Raw genomic sequence first — 24,424 nt, 5'->3', positions numbered from 1 at the left:
GATGACAGCCAAGTCCAACTGCAGGTATGAGGTAGAGTGGGTGACAGAGTACGCCTGCCACAGAGACTACCTGGAGAGTCACAACTGCACCCTGACCAGCAAGCAGCACGACATCAACATAGACCTCACCCACCTCACACTCGGCCGTGAGTCCGCCATGCCCAGAGCATTCCAGGCTTTGAGAAACATTGGGCGATGCATATTTTTTGTGGAATAAAAGGAAGTAATGCTATGAATTCTCATGACTGTCCAAATTCCCCACTGACTCAGGCTAATTTTATTCACAGTTTATGATAGTTCCTCTAACAGTGAATGACGTGTTGAAATATATCACTGTGTCACGTTCTGTGTGTGTAGCTACAGACGACCCCTATATGGCTGAGGCCAAGAGCAGAGATGGGAAGGACAGCTATTTCTACTACCTGAATGTGTGTGGGGAGACAAAGGCAGGAGAGTGTGGTGACGACCAGCACTATGTGTCCACCTGCCAAGTCAAAGCAACGGGAGATGTCAGAAAGATTGCTGGGAGATACATGAATCAAACACTAAGGTTTTTAAAATATTAATAAACATATTTTCTTGCCAGATGTCTTCATATTTCTCCATCTCTGCTTCTCTCTCCTTCTTTTCCCCTTATTTGTAACAATTGTTGCTTTTTATTGCTCTATTCCAGGTACTCTGATGGAGATCTGACTCTGATCTATCCAGATGGGAGCAGGTGTAGCTCTGGCTTTCAGCGCATGACCATCATCAACTTTGAGTGCAACAAAACAGCAGGTGAGCATAACCCATAGCGTGTCCAATGAGAAAGCAAGGACCTTTTAAATAAACTATGCTTTCTGCTGTAGAGGACTCTCCACAATGACAGATTAAAGTCTTGTCCATTACATTCCCACTTATTCCTTATTTGTGTGTTTCTCAGGAAACGGTGGCCGTGGCTCGCCTGTGTTTGCTGGTGAGACAGACTGCACCTACTACTTTGACTGGCAGACGGCTTACGCCTGTGTCAAGGAGACGGAGGATCTACTCTGCATGGTCACAGACAACAAGACTATGCACTATAAGCATTATGACCTGTCCACCTTAACACGTTACCCTGGTAAGATGGAGTCCTGGATCATCTCCATTTGCAGAGAGCTTGAATACTGCGTTCAGCTTCCATCCCAGTTGACGATCAGCATGTATCAATGTAAATGACCAGCCCCTTGACTTCCAATTTTATACTCTAAGTGAAAGGGATCAGAAAGATGAGTATGAGCCCTAATACATTTAAATGTACATTTAAGGCCTCACGAGTGGCACAGCGATTTAAGGCACTGCATCGCAGTGCTTGCGGCGTCACTACAGACCCGGGTTCGATCCCTGGCTGTTACCGGGAGTCCCATAGGGCGGTGCACAATTGGCCTGGCATCATCCGGGATAGGGAAGGGTTTGGCTAGGGGTGCTTTACTTGGCTCATTGCGCTCTAGCGACTCCTTGTGGTGTGCCGGGCGCCTGCAGGCTGACTTCGGTTGTCAGGTGGATGGTGTTTCCTCCGACACATTGGTGCGGAAGACTTCCAGGTTAAGCGGGCGGGTGTTAAGATGCTAGGTTCGGCGGGTCATATTTCGGAGGACGCATGACTCGACCTTCGCCTCTCCCAAGCCTGTTGGGGAGTTGCAGTGATGAGACCAGTTTGTAATTAGATCGCAATTGGATATCACAAAATTTGGGAGAAAAAGGGGGTAAAATGCAACAAAAATAAATAAATAAATATATATATATAATCTACTGTACATTGAGTATACCAAACATTAGGAACACCTTCCTAATATTGAGTTGCACCCCCCACTTTTTCCCTCAGAACAGCCACTATTCGTCGGGGCATGGACTCTACGAAGTGTCAAAAGCATTCAAATCAAATGTATTTATATAGCCCTTCTTACATCAGCTGATATCTCAAAGTGCTATACAGAAACCCAGCCTAAAACCCCAAACAGCAAGCAATGCAGGTGTAGAAGCACGGTGGCTAGGAAAAACTATCTAGAAAGGCCAAAACCTAGGAAGAAACCTAGAGAGGAACCAGGCTGAGGGGTGGCCAGTCCTCTTCTGGCTGTGCCGGGTGGAGATTATAACAGCACATGGCCTAGATGTTCAAATGTTCATAAATGACCAGCATTGTCAAATAATAATAATCATAGTGGTTGTCGAGGGTGCAACAAGTCAGTAACACAAGAGTAAGTGTCAGTTGGCTTTTTCATAGCCGATCTTTGAGAGTATCTCTACCACTCCTGCTGTCTCTAGAGAGTTGAAAACAGCAGGTCTGGGACAGGTAGCACGTCCGGTGAATAGGTCAGGGTTCCAGCAGGTCTGGGACAACAGTTCTGGGACAGGTAGCACGTCCGGTGAACAGGTCAGGGTTCCATAGCTGCAGGCAGAACAGTTGGAACTGGAGCAGCAGCACGGCCAGGTGAACTGGGGACACCAAGGAGTCATCAAGACAGGTAGTCCTGAGGCATGGTCCTAGGGCTCAGGTCCTCCGAGAGAGAGAAAGAAAGAGAGAAAGAGAGAATTAGAGAGAGCATATTTAAATTCATACAGGACACCGGAAAAGACAAGAGAAATACTCCAGATGTGACAGACTGACCCTAGCCCCCCGACACATAAACTACTGCAGCATAAATACTGGAGGCTGAGACAGGAGGGGTCAGGAGACACTGTGGCCCCATCCGATGAAACCCCCGGACAGGGCAAAACAGGTAGGATATAACCCCACCCACTTTGCCAAAGCACAGCCTCCACACCACTGGAGGGATATCTCCAACCACCAACATACCATCCCGGGACAAGGCCGAGTATAGCCCACAAAGATCTCCGCCACGGCACAGCCCAAGGGGGGGGCGCCAACCCAGACAGGAAGACCACGTCAGTGACTCAACCCACTCAAATGACGCACCCCTCCCAGGGACGGCATGGAAGAACACCAGTAAGCCAGTGACTCAGCCCCCGTAATAGGGGTAGAGGCAGAGAATCCCAGTGGAAAGAGGGGAAACCGGCCAGGCAGAGACAGCAAGGGCGGTTCGTTGCTCCAGCCTTTCCGTTCACCATTACACCCCTGGGCCAGACTACACTTAATCATAGGACCTACTGAAGAGATGTGTCTTCAGTAAAGACTTAAAGGTTGAGACTGAGTCTGCGTCTCTCACATGGGTAGGCAGACTATTCCATAAAAATGGAGCTCTATAGGAGAAAGCCCTGCCTCCAGCTGTTTACTTAGAAATTCTAGGAACAATTAGGAGGCCCGCGTCTTGTGACCGTAGCGTATGCGTAGGTATGTACGGCAGGACCAAATTGGAAAGATGGGTAGGAGCAAGCCCATGTAATGCTTTGTAGGTTAGCAGTAAAACCTTGAAATCAGCCCTTGCCTTAACAGGAAGCCAGTGTAGGGAGGCTAGCACTGGAGTAATATGATCACATTTTTTGGTTCTAGTCAGGATTCTAGCAGCCGTATTTAGCACTAACTGAAGTTTATTTAGTGCTTTATCCGGGTAGCCGGAAAGTAGAGCATTGCAGTAGTCCAACCTAGAAGTAACAAAGGCATGGATTCATTTTTCTGTGTCATTTTTGGACAGAAAGTTTCTGATTTTTGCAATGTTACATAGATGGAAAAAAGCTGTCCTTGAAACAGTCTTGATATGTTCTTCAAACGAGAAATCAGGGTCCAGAGTAACGCCGAGGACCTTCACAGTTTTATTTAAGACGACTGTACAACCATGCAGATTAATTGTCAGATTCAACAGAAGATCTCTTTGTTTCTTGGGACCTAGAACAAGCATCAAGACCTAAACCAGGCCAGAACTTGTCCATGTAGACCAATTTGGGTTTTCAATCTCTCCAAAAGAATGTGGTGATCGATGGTATCAAAAGCAGTACTAAGATCTAGGAGCATGAGGACAGACACAGAACCTCGGTCTGACGTCATTAAAAGGTCATTTACCACCTTCACAAGTGCAGTCTCAGTGCTATGATGGGGTCTAAAACCAGACTGAAGCGTTTCGTATACATTGTTTGTCTTCAGGAAGGCAGTGAGTTGCTGCGCAACAGCTTTTTCTAACATTTTTGAGAGGAATGGAAGATTCGATATAGGCCAATAGTTTTTTATAATTTCTGGGTCAAGATTTGGCTTTTTCAAGAGAGGCTTTATTACTGCCACTTTTAGTGAGTTTGGTACACATCCGGTGGATAGAGAGCCGTTTATTATGTTCAACATAGGAGGGCCAAGCACAGAAAGCAGCTCTTTCAGTAGTTTAGTTGGAATAGGGTCCAGTATGCAGCTTGAAGGTTTAGAGGCCATGATTATTTTCATCATTGTGTCAAGAGATATAGTACTAAAACACTTTAGTGTCTCCCTTGATCCTAGGTCCTGGCAGGGTTGTGCAGACTCAGAACAATGGAGCTTGGAGGAATACGCAGATTTAAAGAGGAGTCCGTAATTTGCTTTCTAATGATCATGATCTTTTCCTCAAAGAAGTTCATGAATTCATCACTGTTGAAGTGAGAGCCATCCTCTCTTGGGGAATGCTGCTTTTTAGTTAACTTTGCGACAGTATCAAAAATAAATTTCGGATTGTTCTTATTTTCCTCAATTAAGTTGGAAAAATAGGATAATCGAGCAGCAGTGAGGGCTCTTCGATACTGCACGGTACTGTCTTTCCAAGCTAGTCGGAAGACTTCCAGTTTTGTGTGGCGCCATTTCCATTCCAATTTTCTGGAAGCTTGCTTCAGAGCTCGTGTATTTTCTGTATACCAGGGAGCTAGTTTCTTATGACAAATGTTTTTAGTTTTTAGGGGTGCAACTGCATCTAGGGTATTGCGCAAGGTTAAATTGAGTTCCTCGGTTAGGTGGTTAACTGATTTTTGTCCTCTGACGTCCTTGGGTAGGCAGAGGGAGTCTGGAAGGGCATCAAGGAATCTTTGGGTTGTCTGAGAATTTATAGCACGACTTTTAATGCTTCTTGGTTGGGGTCTGAGCAGATTATTTGTTGCGATTGCTAAAGTAATAAAATGGTGGTCCGATAGGCCAGGATTATGAGGAAAAACATTAAGATCCACAACATTTATTCCATGGGACAAAACTAGGTCCAGAGTATGACTGTGGCAGTGAGTAGGTCCAGAGACATGTTGGACAAAACCCACTGAGTCGATGATGTCTCCGAAAGCCTTTTGGAGTGGGTCTGTGGACTTTTCCATGTGAATATTAAAGTCACCAAAAATTAGAATATTATCTGCGATGACTACAAGGTCCGATTAGGAATTCAGGGAACTCAGTGAGGAACGCTGCATATGGCCCAGGAGGCCTGTAAACAGTAGCTATAAAAAGTGATTGAGTAGGCTGCATAGATTTCATGACTAGAAGCTCAAAAGACGAAAACGTCGTTGTTGTTTTTTTGTTGGTATATTTAAATTTGCTATCATAAATGTTAGCAACACCTCCGCCTTTGCGGGAAGCGCGGGGGATATGGTCACTAGTGTAACCAGGGGGTGAGGCCGCATTTAACACAGTAAATTCATCAGGCTTAAGCCATGTTTCAGTCAGGCCAATCTCATCATTCCACAGGGATGCTGGCCCATGTTGACTCCAATGCTTCACACAGTTGTGTCAAGTTGGCTGGATGTCCTTTTGGTGGTGGACCATTCTTGAGACACACGGGAAACGTTTGAGCGTGAAAAACCCAGCAGCATTGCAGTTTTTGACACAAACCGGTGTACCTGGCACCTCCCTTGCCCTGTTCAAAGGAGCTTAAATCTTTTGTCTTCTCCATTCACCCTCTGAATGGCACACATACACAATCCATGTCTCAATTGTCTCAAGGCTTAAAAATCCTTCTTTAACCTGTCTCCTCCCCTTCATCTACACTGATTTGAAATGGATTTAACAAGTGACATCAATAAGGGATCATAGTTTTCACCTTGATTCACCTGGTCAGTCCCATGGAAAGAGCATGTTTTGTATAGTCAGTGTATATGCTAAACCACATAACTTGTCTTGTGCCTTTCAGAGTCTGAGTCGGCCCAGAACTGGGAGGCTGTGGATGCCAATGCCCCCAAGTCAGACAGGATGCGCTTCTATGTCAATGTGTGTCACAAAGTCCTCCAGCAGGGGGCCACCAGCACCTGCCCCGAGGACGCTGCCATCTGTGCCGTGGGTACGTCTGGAGAAGATCTGGGCCTGTCTTCATAAAGCGTCTCAGAGTAGGAGTGCTGTTTTAGGCTCAGGTTCCCCATTTTCATTATGATCTAAAAGGCAAAACTGAGTCTAGACCTACTCTGAGACGCTTTCTGAATACAGGCCCTGATTGTTATCTGTACACGGACAACATACTGTCAAATCTGAGAGACCAAGATGGCTTACAGTTTGTAGCTTGTTTGTTGCCTTTAAAAAATGTATTCCATCCTCTCCTTTAGGAAAGGAAAAAGTAATCAGCTTGGGCAAATTTCTCACCTCCCCTACCAAGACTGACAGCAACGACATACAGCTGGTATACACTGAGGGAGGAGAATGCAGGAAGCACACAAAAATCAAGACCATCATGATTCTGAAGTGCAAGCCAGGTGAGAGTGTTAGAAATAGTTAGTTGCAGAGTCCAAGGTGAATAACTGTTCACCTGAAAGTGGTGTTGCATTTTATACTGAAAAGTTGTTACTTTTAAAAAATTTAACATGAAAAACGGTTCGTTACTACAATTTCTGTTACTTTCGGTACTTCTTTCAAATGTCTCACGTCGTCTACTGATTTTGATAGAGGATCAAGTCTGTATCAGTGCTGCCAATGTCCCCTAATAGCATGAGAGGACCGTGCCTGCTCCACTTCCTCATTGCTGGCTCTAGCCTGTCCTGAGAAACCACTGCACTCACTAGGAGCCTGTGCTGCATCACCGCTTATGCTGCACAGAAGTTAAAACACTTGAATGATGCAACACGGCATATAAAATGTTGAAACGGTTAATTACTGTTTGCAAAACAATGTCCATTACAGGCTAAAACACTTTCCAATGTAGCCTAGGAAGCTGATAGTGGGTGTTAGATCTGCGATATCATCTAAGATTGATGTGCCCAGCTGGTAATACACTTGTGGATAAATTTTTTTTTTTACCAACGTCAAATTGATTGTATAATTTTGTATAATTGATTCATTAATGTATACATTCAAAAATCCCAAATCTGTAACGATATTGAACTCAAAAGATCTGTCTGGAACAAGTGCCATTCTGTGACTAAGGCTGATACGCTGCCTTTTTTGCCGTGGTATCATTTTGATATCTAGTATTGTAATGGTATCAAGTATCGTGATACTAAACTTAGTATCGAAGTCAACATTTTTGTATCGTGGCAAGACTACCTGAAAGTGGAGCTTGCTAGCATTTTAGTCCTACCTTAATGTTGTCTTTAAAGTCTAGCTGTTCAACTCCTCCTGACTTTCTGTGTGCGTCCCGTCTCTCCCCCTGTCCTTCTACCCAGGTGACCTAGAGAGTGCCCCCATCATGCGGAGTGTGTCCAGTGACGGCTGTGTGTATGAGTTTGAGTGGTACACGGCTGCAGCCTGCGTCATGTCCAGGACAGAGGGGGACAACTGCAAGGTGGAAGACCCTCAAGCTGGTAGGTCACATGGACCCAGATGCCTACCAGCAATTTGTGTCCAGAACTTTAATATTGTTTCATATGGAAGCAGGGAGACGAGGACAGGAGGTTTAGATTATGGAGATGTAATATAGCCGTTTGATGCGTTACTATAATTTTCTCTTTTGTCTTCTCTCTACAGGGTTCTCATTTGACCTGTCCCCCCTGTCTAAACCTGGAGGAGACTTCTACAACATGTCCAATGGAGATTATGACTACTTAATTAACGTCTGTGGCTCTGTCACTGCAGCCAAATGCCCTCTGAAGGCTGGGGCCTGCCAAGTGGACCAAAGGCATGTATTAACCATTTAAATCAACCCTTCTTGTCATACTAAATCCCTGTGGATATACAATAGGTGGAAGTGCCCTATTACAGTGGTAGGAAAATAGGATCAAGCTTATATCTGGGGTCCATACATGTGCTTTAGAGTTCAGAGGTTAGAGGACTGAATGGACTGACCGTTTTAGTCTGAAGTAATGGATGGATATACTGTAGCTTCTGTTCTTATGTTTGGTGTCTGTCTGCCTGCTACAGTGGCTCTAATTCATGGAGCCTGGGGGAGTTTAACTCTCAGCTGTCCTACTATGACGGGATGATCAAGCTGTCCTACAATAATGGCTCTCAGTACAACAACATGCAGCACACCCTTCGCTCCACTATGATCTCCTTCCTCTGTGACCGAGAGGCCGGCGCTGGAAAGCCAGAGTTTCAGGTACTGACTGGGTCCTAGAGGCGAAAGTAACGCACACCTATTTAGGCGAGGTGCTGGCTAGCGGAGTGGAACACTTAAAAAATAAAGGAGAGCCGCACACTCTAGGAGCTCAGATGCGAAAATATTTATGTCCAACGTTTCGACAGACAAGCTGTCTTTATCAGGGTATATGTCCTGCTGACAGATCTCATCCAATCTCTAATATGTAGTTCCTCATATGGTTCACATATGCACTGTTCCACCTGTAGTATTTATACCATGAACGTACCATTATTCATAACCATGTTGATCCTCACAGGTAGAAGACAAGTACACCTATAACTTCAGGTGGTATACGTCCTACGCCTGTCCAGAGAGGCCACAGGAGTGTGTGGTAACAGACCCCAACAGTCTGGACCAGTACGACCTCTCCAGGTGAGAATTCCCTGCACAATGTTATGACTAGGGCTAGGAGTTTTCCCAGGCCACAAAGCTTCCTTTGTCCTGGTCAGGTCATGGGGTCAAGAAAAATTATCGGTCTTAGTTATGTCCAATAAAGGCAGACAAGAAACAATATTTGAAGAATAATGTGTGTAACCCTCCTCTCTCTGTCCTCTCTCCCAGTCTTTCCCGGTCTAGTGGAGGGAGAAACTGGCAGGCCATGGACCTGTCTGACCCTAACAACCTGAGGAAGTACTACATCAATGTGTGTCGTCCTCTGAATGCCGTGCAGGGCTGTGACCGCCAGGCCTCCGTCTGCCAGATGAAATACGAGCCTCAGCAGGTTAGTGTAAAAGCTCCAGGATGACCTACAGGAGGAGGTTTACACACTATGATGTGTGTTAAACACTGTTTGGGTCATGGAACTTGCACTTCAGATCCTTCTATCACCGGAGTACAGTATTTATCCAATGGCATTATCTGGAAAACAGTGCATTAAACGGCATTAAAAAGTAGATTTTTCCACAAATGATATGTATCTTTTTTTGTTATTGATATCAATTTAAGGTAAGACTGTTACTATCCCTCGTCTGGTTCTGGTAGCCATCCCCTGTGGTTCTGTCTTAGTACTGAACTGTAGCCCGATGTGATTCTGGTCTTTCTCTGTGTGTTGTCTTCAGGGCATTCTGTCTGAAACGGTGTCTGTCAGTAACATGGGCCTGGCTAAGAGAGGTCCAGTGATCGAGGAGAAGGACCGCCTGCTGCTGGAGTACACAGGCGGCTCCAAGTGCATCTCAGATGGACTGAAACTCACCTACACCACACGTATCCACCTGGTCTGCTCCAGAGGGTCTGTGGTAAGTGAAATTACATATTTATAGACCACTGTGTCAAAAAAATCTATATCATAAAGTCTGTCTATGATTTTAAGAGTGAGATGTGCCTGTATTTATTTGTATCTACAGTCGTCCGGCCCTCGTTTCCTCAATTATGGAAACTGTACTGCCAACTTCATGTGGGAGACTGGGGCAGCTTGTGCCATCAGTACTGCTGATGACAAGAACAAGGTGAGTTGTTGCATTCCACATCAACTTGAAGCGAATGTTTATCTCTAAAGTCTTTAGATCTTCTGTTATAGATTTGGTGAGGTGTCGTCAATGATTTTTAAATGTTTCTTTGTTCTATTCTATGGCAGACCTGCTCTGTGAGGGATCCCAACACCGGCTTTGAGTTCAATCTGCATCCTCTGTCCTCCAAGACTGGCTACAAGGCTGAGGGGAATGGGAAAACTTTCGTGGTAAGTCACTAGGCATGTTCACCTGTCCCTTTCAAGATGATTCGATATGTATCTAGATGCATGGGCTCAGATACGATACAGGAACGATACGTTTTAGTTTGAAACCGTTCAGTTTGATTAGAAGTACAAATCAATGAGATACGATTCGATGCACTAACATTTGTTATATAAACGCATTCATTTTCCATTCTAAATTCAGCTGGATCTCTGTGTGTGGTTGTGATGAAACTGGGCATCTACCACCCCGAAATCACCACATCCACTAAATAATTAAAAAAATTCCAGATTAAAAGGTTTTGAGCTAGTAATGTATCAATATTTATCTTTACAAATTAGCTATGATATAGCCAATGAATATATAGTACAACTTTGGACTTCACCCCTGTTTCAAAATCAAATGGCAGACCGTTTGGAAGTTTTCTTTTCCCCCACATGGACCACGCAGTGAGTGTAGAAAAAGTGATTGTTGTCCTCGTTATGAAATGATCAACTTGACCCTGTGTGTCTAAAAATGACCATGTACAGTACCAGTCAAAAGTTTGGACACACCTACTAATTACAGGGTTTTTCTTTATTTTTACTGTTTTCTACATTGTCGAGTAATAGTGAAGACATAAACTATGAAATAACACATATGGAATCATGTAGTAACCACTTTTTAACAAATCAAAATAGATTTGAGATTCTTCAAAGTCGCCTCGCTTTGCCTTGATGACAGCTTTGCACACTCTTGGTATTCTCTCAACCAGCTTCATGAGGTAGTCACCTGGAATGCATTTCAACTAACAGGTGTCCCTTGTTAAGTTGTGGAATTTCTCTCCTTAATGCGTTTGAGCCAATCAGTTGTGTTGTGACAAGGTCGGGGTGGTATACAGAAGATAGCCCTATCTGGTAAAAGACCAAGTCCATATTATGCCAGAACAACTCAAATAGGCAAAGAGAAACGACAGTCCGTTACTTTAATACAAGAAGGTCAGCCAATGCGGAAAATTTCAAGAAGTTTGAACGTTTCTTCAAGTGCAGCTGCAAAAATCAAGTACTATGATGAAACTGGCTCTCATGAGGACTGCCACAGGAATGGAAGACCCAGAGTTACCTCTGCTGCAGAGGATACGTTCATTAGAGTTAACTGCACCTCAGATTGCAGACCAAAATAAATGCTTCACAGAGTTCAAGTAACAGACACATCTCAACATCAACTGTTCAGAGGAGTCTGCGTGAATCAGGCCTTCATGGTCCAATTGCTGCAAAGAAACCACTACTTAAGGACACCAATAAGAAGAAGAGACTTGCTTGTGCCAAGAAACATGTGCAATGGACACAAGACCGTTGGAAATCTGTATTTTGGTCTGATGAGTCCAAATTTTAGATTTTTGGTTCCAAATGCTGTGTCTTTGTGAGACGCAGAGTAGGTGAATGGATGATCTCTGCATGTGTGGTCCCCACCGTGAAGCATGGAGGAGGTGTGGGGGTGCTTTGCTGATGACACTGTCAGTGATTTATTTAGAATTCAAGGCACACTTAACCAGCATGGCTACCACAGCATTCTGCAGTGATACTCCATCCCATCTGGTTTGCGCTTAGTGGGACTAATTTGTTTTACAACAGGACAATGACCCAACACACCTCCGGGCTGTGTAAGGGCTATTTGACCAAGGAAGAGAGTGATGGAGTGCTGCATCAGATGACCTAGCCTTCACAATCCCCCGACCTCAAACTAATTGAAATGGTTTTGGATGAGTTGGACCACAGAGTGATGGAAAAGCAGCCACCAAGTGCTCAGCATATGTGGGAACTCCTTCAAGACTGTTGAAAAAGCATTCCAGGTGAAGCTGGTGAGAGAATGCCAACAGTGTGCAAAGCCGTCAAAGGCAAAGGGTGGCGACTTTGAAGAATCTCAAATATTAAATATATTTTGATTTGTAAAAAGAAAAGTGGTTACTACATGATTCCATATGTTATTTCATAGTTTTGATGTGTTCACTATTATTCTGCAATGTAGAAAATAGTAAAAATAAAGAAAAACACTTTTTATAAACTTTTAACTGGAACTGTACACATATTGTGGATCGGACCCATTTTTTTTACATTTTTGCCTAAAATGACATACCCAAATCTAACTGCCTGTAGTTCAGGACCTGAAGCAAGGATATGCATATTCTTGATACCATTTCAAAGGAAACACTTTGAAGTTTGTGGAAATGTTAAATTAACGTAGGAGAATATAACACATTAGACCTGGTAAAAGATAATATAGTTTTATTTTTGTTCCATATTTGAAATGCAAGAGAAAGGCCACAATGTATTATTCCAGTTTAGGTTCAATTTAGATTTTGGCCACTAGATGGCAGCAGTTCACGTGCAACTTTTTAGACTGATCCAATGAACCATTGTATTTCTGTTCAAAATGTTGTATCAAGTCTTCCCAAATGTGCCTAATTGTTTTATTATTACATTTTCATGTTCAAAACTGCACTCAATTCAAACAATAGCATGGTATTCTTTCACTGTAATAGCTACTGTAAATTGGACAGTGCAGTTAGATTAACAAGAATATAAGCTTTCTTCCCATATCAGATATGTCTATGTCGTGGGAAATGTTCTTTTTACTTACAACCTCATGCTAATCACATTAGCGCACATTAGCTCAACCGTCCCGCAGGGGGACACCGATCCTGTAGAGGTTTAAAGCAAAAATGATTGCTGATGGTGAACCCGAACAATCAAAATAAAATCTAATTTACCCTAAGCCCCGATCAGCAGGTAGCCTACAGTATATAGCCAGATGAGTCGATCAGCAGGTATGCCACATGGCAAACTCATTCCACAGAGGGCTGAGTGTCTGCGGATTTTCGCTCCTCCCTTGTATTTGATTGATTTATTACGGTCACTAATTACACCCCACACCTGGTTGTCTATGGCTTAATTGGAAGAAGAAGAAAAAAAAAAAAACCTGCAGACTCTAGGCCCTCCATGGAATAAGTTTGACACCCCAGAGGTAGGCTATAAAGCCAGATGAGTCGTGTCTCCGTCACTTGCTTAGGCTATTTTAGTCTGGTAAAACACAATTTTCAACTAGGTATTTGAAAACAATAACCTAGCAATAACATTGGTTGTCACTCAACGAATAAAACCTAAAATTGCGCCATTTTACAAACATTTGAATGCTGAAGGTGACATGCGGCCTACCTCTCGTTGGTGAGTGCATGAAGCAGTGCGCAGTTTGACTAGGCTACTGATATTGCCTGGGTTGTTCGGCATGCAAATTGACTTGTAGATCAATGACTGTCAACACATTTACATGCTTAGTTTTACACTGAAGGAGAGGACATATCATTTGTCACAAAAAAATATTGTATTTTCGGGATGTAGAAAGAAGGTAATATGAGCTAAAAAAAAAAAAAATGGTGAACCGCCAATTCGTAACGCTTGAATCGATTTTATGACAGATTTGGATCAGTTTGGGGTCCGCGTAAAAAATTGACCCGGGGATCGATGCATATCCAAGCAGTTTTAGTTCTGTTTCCTTTTAACTTCTCCACACAGTGGCAGGTTGTAGCCTCTGGCCTGCATAGCAGAAATGGCACATTCCCAGAAATGTTGACTAATGTCCATCGTCCCTGTCAAATATGTCATAAAATCAACTAAAGTGAATCCATTTCCCAGGCTAGCTCTGGCTTCCAGTTCCTGAGTTGACTTCTGTTGCAGTGAAATGTACACATTGTTTGTGTAGTAGTGTTTTTGGGCACTGTGCCTGACTATATGACACTGTCGTCGTCGTCCCCCCCCAGGTGAATATCTGTGATGAGGTGGCAGAGTGTGGGAAGGACCAGGGGAAGCCTGTAGCTGGCTGTGAGCTGGACCATGACCTGGTTGTTGGTCCTGTGGGAGTGGAGAGATCTCTACAGTACTCTACTGACGGCCTGCTCACACTCACATACAAAGGAGACCTGGACAGGCCTACAGGTACAGTCAATGGACCCAGTTATCTTCAATCAACACGGCTGCTCCCTTCAACATAAATGCATAATTTGCACAAAAATCATCGTACACACAGTGTTATATAATAGAGTTGCACATTACAGCAATATTAGCATTGCTGCCTAAGAAATGGAATCCATATTTTTTTGCATGCTATATCCTGCATTTCTCAAACATTCTTTGACTTAAAGAGATTTGCCAGAAGTTTTGTATAATTTCCGCCAGTAGTTTTGAAAGTAGCACTCATGAGCCAAAACAGGCCAAAATAGTGTACAATTGTCTACAACGTCATTGTTCTTGAGCCTCTGTAAGGTGTACCAAAAGAGAGTTAAAAAAACAAAAACAATGTGGTGTGCATGTTGAGCTCACCCTGCAACCTCATTGGACAATACTGGGCTGACCTGATCCCTCCTCCCACTTTAACCTTGCAACCTCATTGGACATCATTCCACCTGCCAATCAACATTGTCCATCACGTTTGGGATTGGTTGACAATTATCTTCTAAATGTATTTGTGTGGCTACAATGCCATCTTTAAAAAACATGAGTGGCGCACACCCAGAAAAATGTGTTTGTGTTCGACTAACGGCGAAAGAAAGTCGCACACTCCATATATAAACTGCCAGCAATTTAATGGGTATTTACCAACGTTTCGGCATCACTTGTGAAGGCATAGTGAATACTTGAACCAGGTTATGTAGACAAACAGTGCAATTAGTGCAACCAACGACAATAGTGAGGGGTGTGTCATAATGATTTAAGTTAATTAAAATAAATTAGTGAAACTTAAAAAAATATATATATATATATTTATTTATTTATTAGTTTATGGCATATTAAATATATTACGATATTGTTATCATATAGAAACATAATGGAATATTGTACATCATATTAGCATCAACATACATTATTGTTTAATTAAATTTCACATAATTGATTCGTATTTCATTTAATATTTGTTACATGTAATCTTTTGGTTCAACCTTAATGTATAATGAGCATCATCAACAGGGGAACATATTAGGTGTACGCTAACAAGCTGTAGAAATAATATATTCATTTATAGGACTTGTTCATAAAAGAAAGATTTGTTCATAAGGGCCTGAGATCAAAGTCAATATTCAGACCACTAGGGGTCAATGTTTTTAGATATGATATCCAGTAAGCCTCCCTTTGTAGTAGTAGGATCTCGATGTTACCTCCTCTCCTTGGTAAAGCAACACTCTTGCTTCAGAGCGCAAGTTTATTACATGACAGGAACGAGCACATAGATCTCATGCGCGACATGTCAGGTTAGAATGTAAGGATTCTGTACCTTTTTCCGCTGGAAGAGGACTGTAGATCGTTTATTATGCATGTATGAGCCATACATTGACACGTTGAGTCCAAAACGAGAGGTTTTAAAAAAATAATAACTTAGTTTTCAATCCTCTGGAAAATCCCTTTTTAATGAGTCAGTTCATAAGCATTTGGTCTGATAACTGTCCTGATTCCTCCGTTCTCCCCCAGGCACCAGGGACACCTTCACCATTAGTTTTGTGTGTGACCAGGACGCCCACCCTGGCACTCTGAAACTGGTCCGAGAAGAGCTCAGCTCATCTACACACGTCACCCATGATGTCTTCTTTGAGTTCTCCACAGCCCTGGCATGCATCCCTGCCCCTGTGGACTGTCAAATCACTGGTAGGAACAACACTGTCAATGTCTTCAAAACAGTATGGATGTCTTCAGTACGTCTCTAACGAGGCATATATCACTCTATCCACCTTAACAAACTCTGGTCATAGAAATGGGTATTTTCATTAATTGAAAGACGTTGTTTGTCCTTCCATTTTAGATTCCCATGGTAACGAGTATGACCTGAGTCACCTGAGCAGAGACAGTGAAGACAGTCCCTGGGTGGCCATCGACACGGCTGAACAGGCTAAGAAACGCAGCTTCTTCATCAACGTGTGTAAACCTCTGCCTCCAGTCCAGGGCTGCCCCGGTGAGTCACACACCATGAGCCTATGTTGATATGCCAGCCAATGAGGAGGAATACCTCTGTGCTGTACCATCAGTTTAGCATTGCTCTTGACAATTTTTAGCTTTGTGTTTTAACTCCTGTACATGCATCTATGTGTGCATCTGCAGCGGGCCTCTTGGGTGCATGTGGCACCATGGAGGGTAAAGGTGTGAACCTGGGCTACGTCCAGTCTAGCCCCCAGGTGGCCTCTGACGGCTCCATCAGCATTGTCTACCTCAACGGGGACCGCTGTGACACAGACCACTACTCCACACGTATCATCTTCCAGTGTGACGACAACCCTGTGAGTAAAATACACGCATCTTGTTCTCTATGGGAATGCTCTTCCATGTTATGGCCATAGAGTTGGTGTACTTATCAATGGCAGGAATCTGTGTGAAATTTTACTTATTGATGTTACTGATCCTATTACCATATATTTCCCCTCCTAATACCTATATTTTTCTTGGTTGGTTCCTTTACTAATAGGGTTCTCCTGTTTTTGACCGCCAAGACGGCTGTGAATATGTGTTCATCTGGAGAACCTCCGAGGCATGCCCTCTCACCAGTGCTCAGGGTAGGCTTGAAAGAAGAGGCTGCCATGTTTAATGTTGTGGCTCTGACTAAGACTGTTACTTCTCTCCACTAGTGTCATCATCATGCTCAAGTTAACTCTCCTCTCCCTGACTCCTGCAGGTGAAAACTGTAAAGTCAAGGACCCCAGAAGTGGCTACATGTTTGACATGAGTTCCCTGTCAGGGAAGGACTACATGGTGAAGAGTGGCCAGTACCAGTACCACTTCTCTGTCTGCGGGGGGCTTCAGAAAGGGATCTGCACAAACAAAGACACAGGCAGTGACCAGGTGTCAGTCTGTCAGGTGGAAGGCAGCACCCACAGAATTGCCGGTATGTAAACCTGTATCAAATACTTGGTCTTTAAAAAAGCTTTGATTTTGGTTTGTTAGTAACTGATCAAAAACCTCAGGCATGTTGCTTTTGTTTTATAATGTATTAGGCATGGCCTCACAGACTCTGAGCTATGTTGGAGAACAGCTGGTACTCAACTACACTGGTGGGGAGACCTGCCATAGGATCTATCAGAGATCCACAGCGATCTACTTCTCCTGTCATCCTAAAATGAACCCTGTGAGTCTGAGCGAAGCGAAAGAGGAAACCTCTAATGCAACTTCTCTGCTTGTCCCAAAGTGTGCTTGGATGTGGTAGTTACTCGGGTTGTTTTGTGTTGTTTCTGCCTATAGGGGGTGCCAGAATTTATCAAGGAGACTGCAGAGTGCACCTATCTCTTTACCTGGCGTACAGCTCTTGCCTGTATCCCTGTCAAAACTACCAGCTGCTCTTACCAGTATGCATAGTCATATTATATTCTATTCTATTCTGGGAGCCCTCTTCCATCCACAACCTCTTTCTCCCAGACAATGACTGATTGTCTCCTATCTTTATTCTTCCTCACAGAGATTCTAATGGAAAGTCGTACGACCTCTCCTCTCTGGCCCTGAACACCAGAAACTGGGTGGTGGAGTCCAGCACTGAGAAGCAGGAGCGCTACTACATCAATGTCTGCAAGTCTCTGGTGCAACAGGGGGGTAAGTGCCTATCCTCAACACCAGCATCCTTTAAATGAAGGACACTGGTGGCGCCTATATCCTTTTTATTTCCCCATTTGTGTGAACAAATATCAACATTCTCATAAAGTCTTCATTCACAATTTGAATGTGGTGCAATTATGCTCACCTTCTGAACCATGGGATACATATTTATTTCCTCATGTTGTAGGCTCCTGGAAGTGTCCGTCCAACGCAGCGTCCTGTCTGAAGAGTGAAGAGCATTATGTGAGTCTGGGAGAGGCCGAGTCTGCCCCACAGTGGGACCAGAACATCCTTGTACTCAAGTACACCAACGGAGAGATGTGTTCCGGTGGACAGAGGAATAAGAGCACCATCATACGCTTCAAATGTGACCGGGACAAAGTGGTAAGGGATTATAGACATCACACACATGCAGATACACACACAATTACGCATAAACACAAATATGCCCACGCACAGATATGCACACACACAATAGGTAGAGCATGGCGTTTGCAATGCCAGGGTTGTGGGTTCGATTCCCACGGGGGACCAGTATGAAAATGATTCCACTCACTACTGTAAGTCCCTCTGGATAAGAGTGTCTGCTAAATGAATAAAATGTAACTGAGTAGACGGACTGTGTTTCTGCCCCAGGACTCAAGACCAACCCTGATCATGGCCATAGAGGACTGTGTCTATACCTTTGTGTGGTTCACTGCAGCCGCCTGCCCCCTCAACAGCAGCCAGCATGGCGACTGCAGAGTCACCAATCCAGTCACCGGTGAGTGCCATTCCCACGCACAGCCACTGAAAACTGAAAGACCGCTGCCTGCACTAAAGTATTTGCAATTAGTATAATTATCATTCTTGATTATCATTCTCATAGAATCTCGGTGCAGTAGTCAAGCACATGACCGCAAAGAGTTACTGACAAACTCCTCCATGTGCTATAGTTAAAAAAAATGTTTGGACATGTGTATGTATGTACTGTGTTGCCCTCCTGAACCCAGGCCACCTCTTTGACCTGAATGGACTAAGCCAGGAGGGAGGCTACACTGTGTATGACAACATGGACCCTAGGAAGATGTTCAGGCTCAACGTGTGTGGGGAACTGGCCAACGCAGGCTGTGGTCCAGACACAGGTAAGACCATATTCTATCTCATAAGCTCTGGGTTGGCTGGGAAAGCTCTAATACTGGTCAAAGCCAGATCCCCGCAGGAATCAATCAACAGGCCTGCCAATGTGTCTGCCATCCAGCAGTGATCAGCTTACTGAGCCATGGACCAGACAGGGGTCCCAAGACGACTGTGTAGAAATTAAGCAGACTCTTCTAGACGATGTTAGTTTATTCAGCGGTATTTTGTAATCGGTCTGTGGCTCTGCTTTAGACTCAGGACTGTGAGGCTGGTTCTCCAATATGTTACCTTCCTGGGAGAAGATAAATAGATATTCATTCACATGCGACATTTTGAAATGAAAAAAGCTAACAAAAAATGTGGCGCAGTGGTCTAAGGCACTGCATCACGTGCCTTAGACCCGGTCGTCACTACAGACCCGGGTTCGATCCTGGGCTGTATCGGGAGTCCCATAGGGCGGTGCACAATTGGCCCAGCGTCGTTTGGGGAGGGTTTGGCCGGGGGGGTTTTACTTGGCTCATCGTGCTCTAGCGACTCTGTGGCGGGCCAGGCGCCTGCAGGCTGACCTCGGTCATCAGTTGAACAGTGTTTCCTCCTCTGGCTTCCAGGTTAAGCGGGCGGGTGTTAAGATGCTAGGTTCGGCGGGTCATGTTTCGGAGGACGCATGACTCGACCTTCGCCTCTCGAGCCTGTTGGGGAGTTGCAGCGATGAGACAAGATCGAAAGTAGGGAGAAAAAGGGTGTGAAATACAAAATAAATATATATTAAAAAAAAACTGAATCCTTGTGCAGAAATTCGCGAAATTGAGGGCGTAGACTTGAGTTTGATCGACGTAGACAGTCTGTTCAGTTGCTTATGGTAAAGTAGTTGTTTGTGTGTGAAGGTGCAGGTGTGTGTATCAAGGAGCCCAAAAGTGCTCTGAGTGGCGGGCGGGCCAGCAGGAAGCTGTCATACCTGGACCAGGTGGTGGAACTGACCTATGAGGGCGGGGCTGTGTGTGCAGCCAACCCCGCCATCACACACAAAAGTATCATCAGCTTTGTGTGCAAGGCCCACGGAGAGGCCAGTACGGGGCCAGTACTGGTGGACTCAGACAAGAACACGTGCACACACTTCTTCTCCTGGCACACGCCCCTGGTGTGCGAACAGCAGGTAATTACAAGTGTTTTTTTCCCAATTCCAAAACAACCCATAGCCTCATACTCCCTAGACTGAGTATAACTGAAAAGATTGGATAGACGTAAGTAATATGGCAATTTGCATTACCTAGACACTGATTGATAGGTGGAATTTCTTTAATAGTGCTTACCAGTCATGCCATACATATCCGGCAACCAGTGAGCCCTTGATGTAAAGTCATTTCAAACAAGTCAATGTGCTGCTCATCTATTGTTACTGATGTTAACTGACTGTCTGTGTTGAATAACCAAACTACATGGATGTGCTGCTTTACCCAGGTGACTGAAAGATTTTCTTAATACATAACGTTTAATCTGCTGAATGGTACATCTTGAGGAATTACCTCAACTGACATCTTATTGAGGTGTTCAGATCTCAACCAACAGCTGTTAACTTTCTATTCAAATTTGGTATACTGTATTGGGTGTATTATATCTAAAAGGCTATTTAATATGTAAACATCTGATGTATCTTTTTTCTTTGCTAGCCCCCATCGTCTCTCTCTTTCATGATGTTTCCATAGGTGAAGTGTTCAGTCCTGAACGGCTCTACCCTCATCGACCTGACTCCTCTGATCCATGTGACGGGCTACTACATGGCCACAGACGAGGACCTGGTGGACAACGACCAGTCCCCTGACTTTTACATCAACATCTGCCAGCCCCTCAACCCCATCCCTGGGGTCACCTGTCCCCCAGGGGCCGCTGTCTGCATGGACCCTGACGAGGGGCCCCCTGTAGTGAGTCACACGCAGAGAAACGCATGCACACCCCAACACGCACACAGCAGAAATGAAGACTCTTTAATAGTATTCCCTCTGTGTTTACAAACCAGCATGCTCAAGGATTTCTCTCTCTGTGTCTCTCTCCTACTAACAGGACATTGGTCGAATCACTTCCACCCCGGAGTTCAACAGCATGACCAATGAGGTGTCAATCACCTTCAACAGCACCACCACCTGCCCCTCTGACTCCACCCAGAACTACACTTCCACCATCCTGTTCACCTGCCAGAGAGGCCTGGAGCTGGTCAGTACCACAGGTTTCACAGATGGCGTGTCTATATATTAGAGACCTTTTCTTTCATTGTCGTCTTTTCTCACTGATGGTTCTTGTGTTGAAAGATGGCAAAAATAGAGGTAATGCCTTTGCAGAATGAAAGCCTCTTTCCTGTCCCCCCAGGGCTCGCCCCAGATGATCAGGAAGCAGGACTGTATGTATGTGTTTGAGTGGGCCACTCCGCTGGTCTGTCCTGATGCCACTCAGACCAGTGTCTGTAACCTAACTGACTCACAGCTGCAGTTCACCTTTGACCTCTCACCCCTCTCTGGGGAGATCCAGGTGGGTTGACCATTCATATGTGGCCTCTTACCCTCGATATACCTACTTCTATTATAGCTACTTAGCTAATCTATGCATTAACACATAGTTGTCCATGTATTAGGTGGACAGGGCTTTCTTTCTAAGTAGTTATTCTTCTTTTTCATGATGCATTTCATCCTTGTTGATACCCTTTGTCTTTCTCTTCCAGGTGCCCGGCGTCGGTTCAGAGACCTATAAGATCAATGTGTGTGGGGCGGTGACGGACCCCAAATGTAAGAACAGTGCAGTGTGTGTGCAGTCGCCGGGCGGATCAGCATTCTCCTATGGCATTAGCCAGGCCATGACTATGGACTACAAACATGAAGAGCAGGCTGTCATTATGCAGTACAGAGGAGGAGACATCTGCCCAGCAGGTTAGACAGTTCTCAGTCAGTCCTGCCTCTGAGTCTATGACCAAGTCGCTAATGACACCCATATGTATGTATGTATGTATGTGTGTGTGTGTGTGTGTGTGTGTGTGTGTGTGTGTGTGTGTGTGTGTGTGTGTGTGTGTGTGTGTGTGTGTGTGTGTGTGTGTGTGTGTGTGTGTGTGTGTGTGTGTGTGTATATATATACACGTATATATATATATATATATATGTATGTGTGTGTGTGTATATGGTGTTATTTAAGATGCGACCTATGATGCCTTGATGAGGTGTTTATCAACCTTTTGTGGTGTTGTATCCCAAAGTGAAGCTCATTTCAAACAAAATATAGTGTGTTTTTTTATTGATGTACATGTTTTCCTTTTCAGTGACTGAGAATGGGGAGGTGTGCGTGTTTCCCTTTAACTTCCTGAAGAAGTCGTACACAGCGTGTACAACCGAGGGCAAGATCGGTGGGAGACTCTGGTGTGCCACCACCAGCGACTTTAACAAGGACAGGAAATGGGGATTCTGCGCTAATGGTAATTACTGGTCGAAGCAATGCTTTTAGGCTATCTTGTATAATGTGGAACAGAGTTGGCTCTGGACTTAACTGTGCTCAATACTGCTGTGTGCTGTCTCCCTCTCAGTTACAGGGAAGAGGCAGTCGTCCATCCTGTTCACCTGTGACCAGTCAGCCGGCCACGGCACCCCAGCGCTTCTCAGTGAGACAGGAGGCTGCGCTGCCACCTTCCAGTGGAGAACCACGACTGTATGCCCACCCAAGAAGATGGAGTGTAAGCTGGTGAACCAGCACCAAACTTACGACCTGCGCACCCTCTCCTCTCTCACAGAGCCCTGGAAGTTCAGCCACAACAAAATGGCGTATGTTTAGCTTTTCCCTACTCCTTCTCTATCTTCCTCTCTCCCTCCTACTCCTCTTCCGTTCTGTCTTTTTCTCCCTCTGTACAACTTGATGATGAGTGAACATGCACAGTAGTGGCAAGCTGTTAGAAAAAAACCTATTTGAACTTTAGCTTGGTTGTGCTATCTCCAGGTACTATATCAACCTGTGCCAGGGGATCCATGGGGGCCTGCCAGGCTGCCCTGAGGGAGCCACGGTGTGCCGGAGGACCAGCGAGGGTAAGACCCAGACCCTGGGCCGTGTCTACACCCAGAAGATGGCCGTCTCTGGTGGGTCTTACAGCTCCGTCACACCCACACCTTAGCAGGACTGGAGGAAACTCTTTCAAAATTGGAATGCCATGTGTTACGTTTCACATTGTTCTTCGGCTTGTGTGTTTGTGTCCCAACCCACTAAAATAAGCTGTGATAGACATATTGCCTCAACCTTAACCAACCCTCCCTCTCCCAGATAAGAAGATCCTAGTGAGCTACACCATGGGAGACACTGTGTGTGGAAACGGCCTCAAGGCCAAGACAGTGGTCCAGCTGACATGTGGTCCTAATATAGGCCAGCCCAAGCTGCTGAGGTGAGTGGGCTGTAAGCAGTTAGCTTGGGAGAGCCTCCTCGCCTGTAGCCTTGTCCCAGATCTGTTTGTGACATATAACCAACTGCTATGGTTGTTGGCTATACAGCACAAACAGATCTGGGACATGGCCATCTCTCCTACAGAGGAAAGCCAGCTAGCCTCCAGTCAGCAACTAAAATGTAGACCTGAGGGCAAAACAAACTTATTCAACGCAACAATACTAGGAAAAGTTACTGAATGATCAAGTTGAAGAGGCACTTTAACCTCCTTTGTAGTTGAAAATTTACAATTGAAATGTCCATTTTAAAGTCTTGAACTTCATGTTTATTTTTCTAGTTCAACTTTTCCATTCATTTGTCGCTCTTTCAAGGATTTCTGTTAACGCTCACACAGACACATATACTGTACACACACTCTGACTAAATGTCTGTGTCTCTGTGCTTAGCGTGGATGAAGCCTCATGTGAGTTTGTGCTGGGCTGGGAGACTCGTGCGGCATGCGCTGCTCAACAACGTGAGGTGGTGATGGTCAACGGAACTATCAAAGTCCCCGATACAGGGGCCAACTTCAGCCTGGGGGCCCTCTACTACAGGTGACACCTCTCACCACCAACACAGTTCAATCAAGCAACTTTATTGTCACAACAACCCAGGCCACCTCTCCATTCTAGTCCCGTGTAGCTCAGTTGGTACAGCATGGTGCTTGCAACGCTAGGGTTGTAGGTTTGATTCCAATGGGAGACCAGTATAGAAAAAAATCTGCAATCTTTTTTTGTAACGGTCATACAGCTAGAGTTAAACAATTAACCCTGACCATATTATATTCACACCTGTTATGAGTCAAGTTCATGTGCTGAGCCGAAAACATGTATTTTTAAACATGTTATCTTCCAGGTCATTGAGATCATAGGTCAAAGCATAGAATTGGAATACTAGAATGGAGATGAACCTTCTTATGATGGTCCAAAGATCAGCCATGTTTGTCAGGGAGCTGGTCAACTATGGTTTTGCCAGTGCTGTGAAAAGATAGTGTCATGAATGTGAATCATTTATTTTCACTGTATGTGTATTAACCCGCTAGCTAGCCAGCCAACATGTTTTAGAGGAATGATTCCATAAATGTTTCAAATTTAACTCCCAATAAGCCAACATTCCATTCAAACAATGCAGTCAATTCACAGCCATACACTGGCTCAAATCAGTTGATGACAAGACTTTGACA

General features: G+C 44.5%; 1 protein-coding gene across 3 annotated transcripts in view; it reads left to right on the top strand.

The window, feature by feature from the left end:
- Positions 1–24,424, top strand: part of LOC106571395 (cation-independent mannose-6-phosphate receptor) — a 44,697-nt gene that overhangs the window by 13,306 nt on the left and 6,967 nt on the right. For 2 of the 3 annotated variants that reach the window (XM_014144437.2, XM_045695714.1), the window contains 36 exons: positions 1–146; positions 358–550; positions 674–777; positions 923–1,099; positions 6,039–6,185; positions 6,445–6,591; positions 7,498–7,635; positions 7,799–7,949; positions 8,192–8,369; positions 8,668–8,783; positions 8,973–9,132; positions 9,470–9,646; positions 9,755–9,856; positions 9,985–10,086; positions 13,878–14,052; positions 15,580–15,753; positions 15,908–16,057; positions 16,204–16,379; positions 16,565–16,652; positions 16,772–16,981; positions 17,091–17,221; positions 17,335–17,438; positions 17,549–17,679; positions 17,870–18,066; positions 18,319–18,445; positions 18,675–18,806; positions 19,686–19,954; positions 20,505–20,720; positions 20,860–21,009; positions 21,163–21,321; positions 21,512–21,716; positions 22,100–22,252; positions 22,361–22,595; positions 22,768–22,904; positions 23,086–23,203; positions 23,649–23,795. The exon at positions 1–146 is cut by the window's left edge and continues 14 nt beyond it. In XM_014144437.2, coding sequence (XP_013999912.1) covers positions 1–146; positions 358–550; positions 674–777; positions 923–1,099; positions 6,039–6,185; positions 6,445–6,591; positions 7,498–7,635; positions 7,799–7,949; positions 8,192–8,369; positions 8,668–8,783; positions 8,973–9,132; positions 9,470–9,646; positions 9,755–9,856; positions 9,985–10,086; positions 13,878–14,052; positions 15,580–15,753; positions 15,908–16,057; positions 16,204–16,379; positions 16,565–16,652; positions 16,772–16,981; positions 17,091–17,221; positions 17,335–17,438; positions 17,549–17,679; positions 17,870–18,066; positions 18,319–18,445; positions 18,675–18,806; positions 19,686–19,954; positions 20,505–20,720; positions 20,860–21,009; positions 21,163–21,321; positions 21,512–21,716; positions 22,100–22,252; positions 22,361–22,595; positions 22,768–22,904; positions 23,086–23,203; positions 23,649–23,795 — 5,622 coding nt within the window. The remainder of the gene's footprint in view (positions 147–357; positions 551–673; positions 778–922; positions 1,100–6,038; positions 6,186–6,444; positions 6,592–7,497; positions 7,636–7,798; positions 7,950–8,191; positions 8,370–8,667; positions 8,784–8,972; positions 9,133–9,469; positions 9,647–9,754; positions 9,857–9,984; positions 10,087–13,877; positions 14,053–15,579; positions 15,754–15,907; positions 16,058–16,203; positions 16,380–16,564; positions 16,653–16,771; positions 16,982–17,090; positions 17,222–17,334; positions 17,439–17,548; positions 17,680–17,869; positions 18,067–18,318; positions 18,446–18,674; positions 18,807–19,685; positions 19,955–20,504; positions 20,721–20,859; positions 21,010–21,162; positions 21,322–21,511; positions 21,717–22,099; positions 22,253–22,360; positions 22,596–22,767; positions 22,905–23,085; positions 23,204–23,648; positions 23,796–24,424) is intronic. The other variant, XM_014144438.2, reaches the window with a different exon arrangement.

Source organism: Salmo salar, chromosome ssa15, assembly GCF_905237065.1.
Source record: "Salmo salar chromosome ssa15, Ssal_v3.1, whole genome shotgun sequence".
Taxonomy (NCBI): Eukaryota; Metazoa; Chordata; class Actinopteri; order Salmoniformes; family Salmonidae; genus Salmo; species Salmo salar.
Note: the sequence above shows the minus strand (reverse complement) of the source record. Positions and strands in the feature narration are given on the sequence as shown.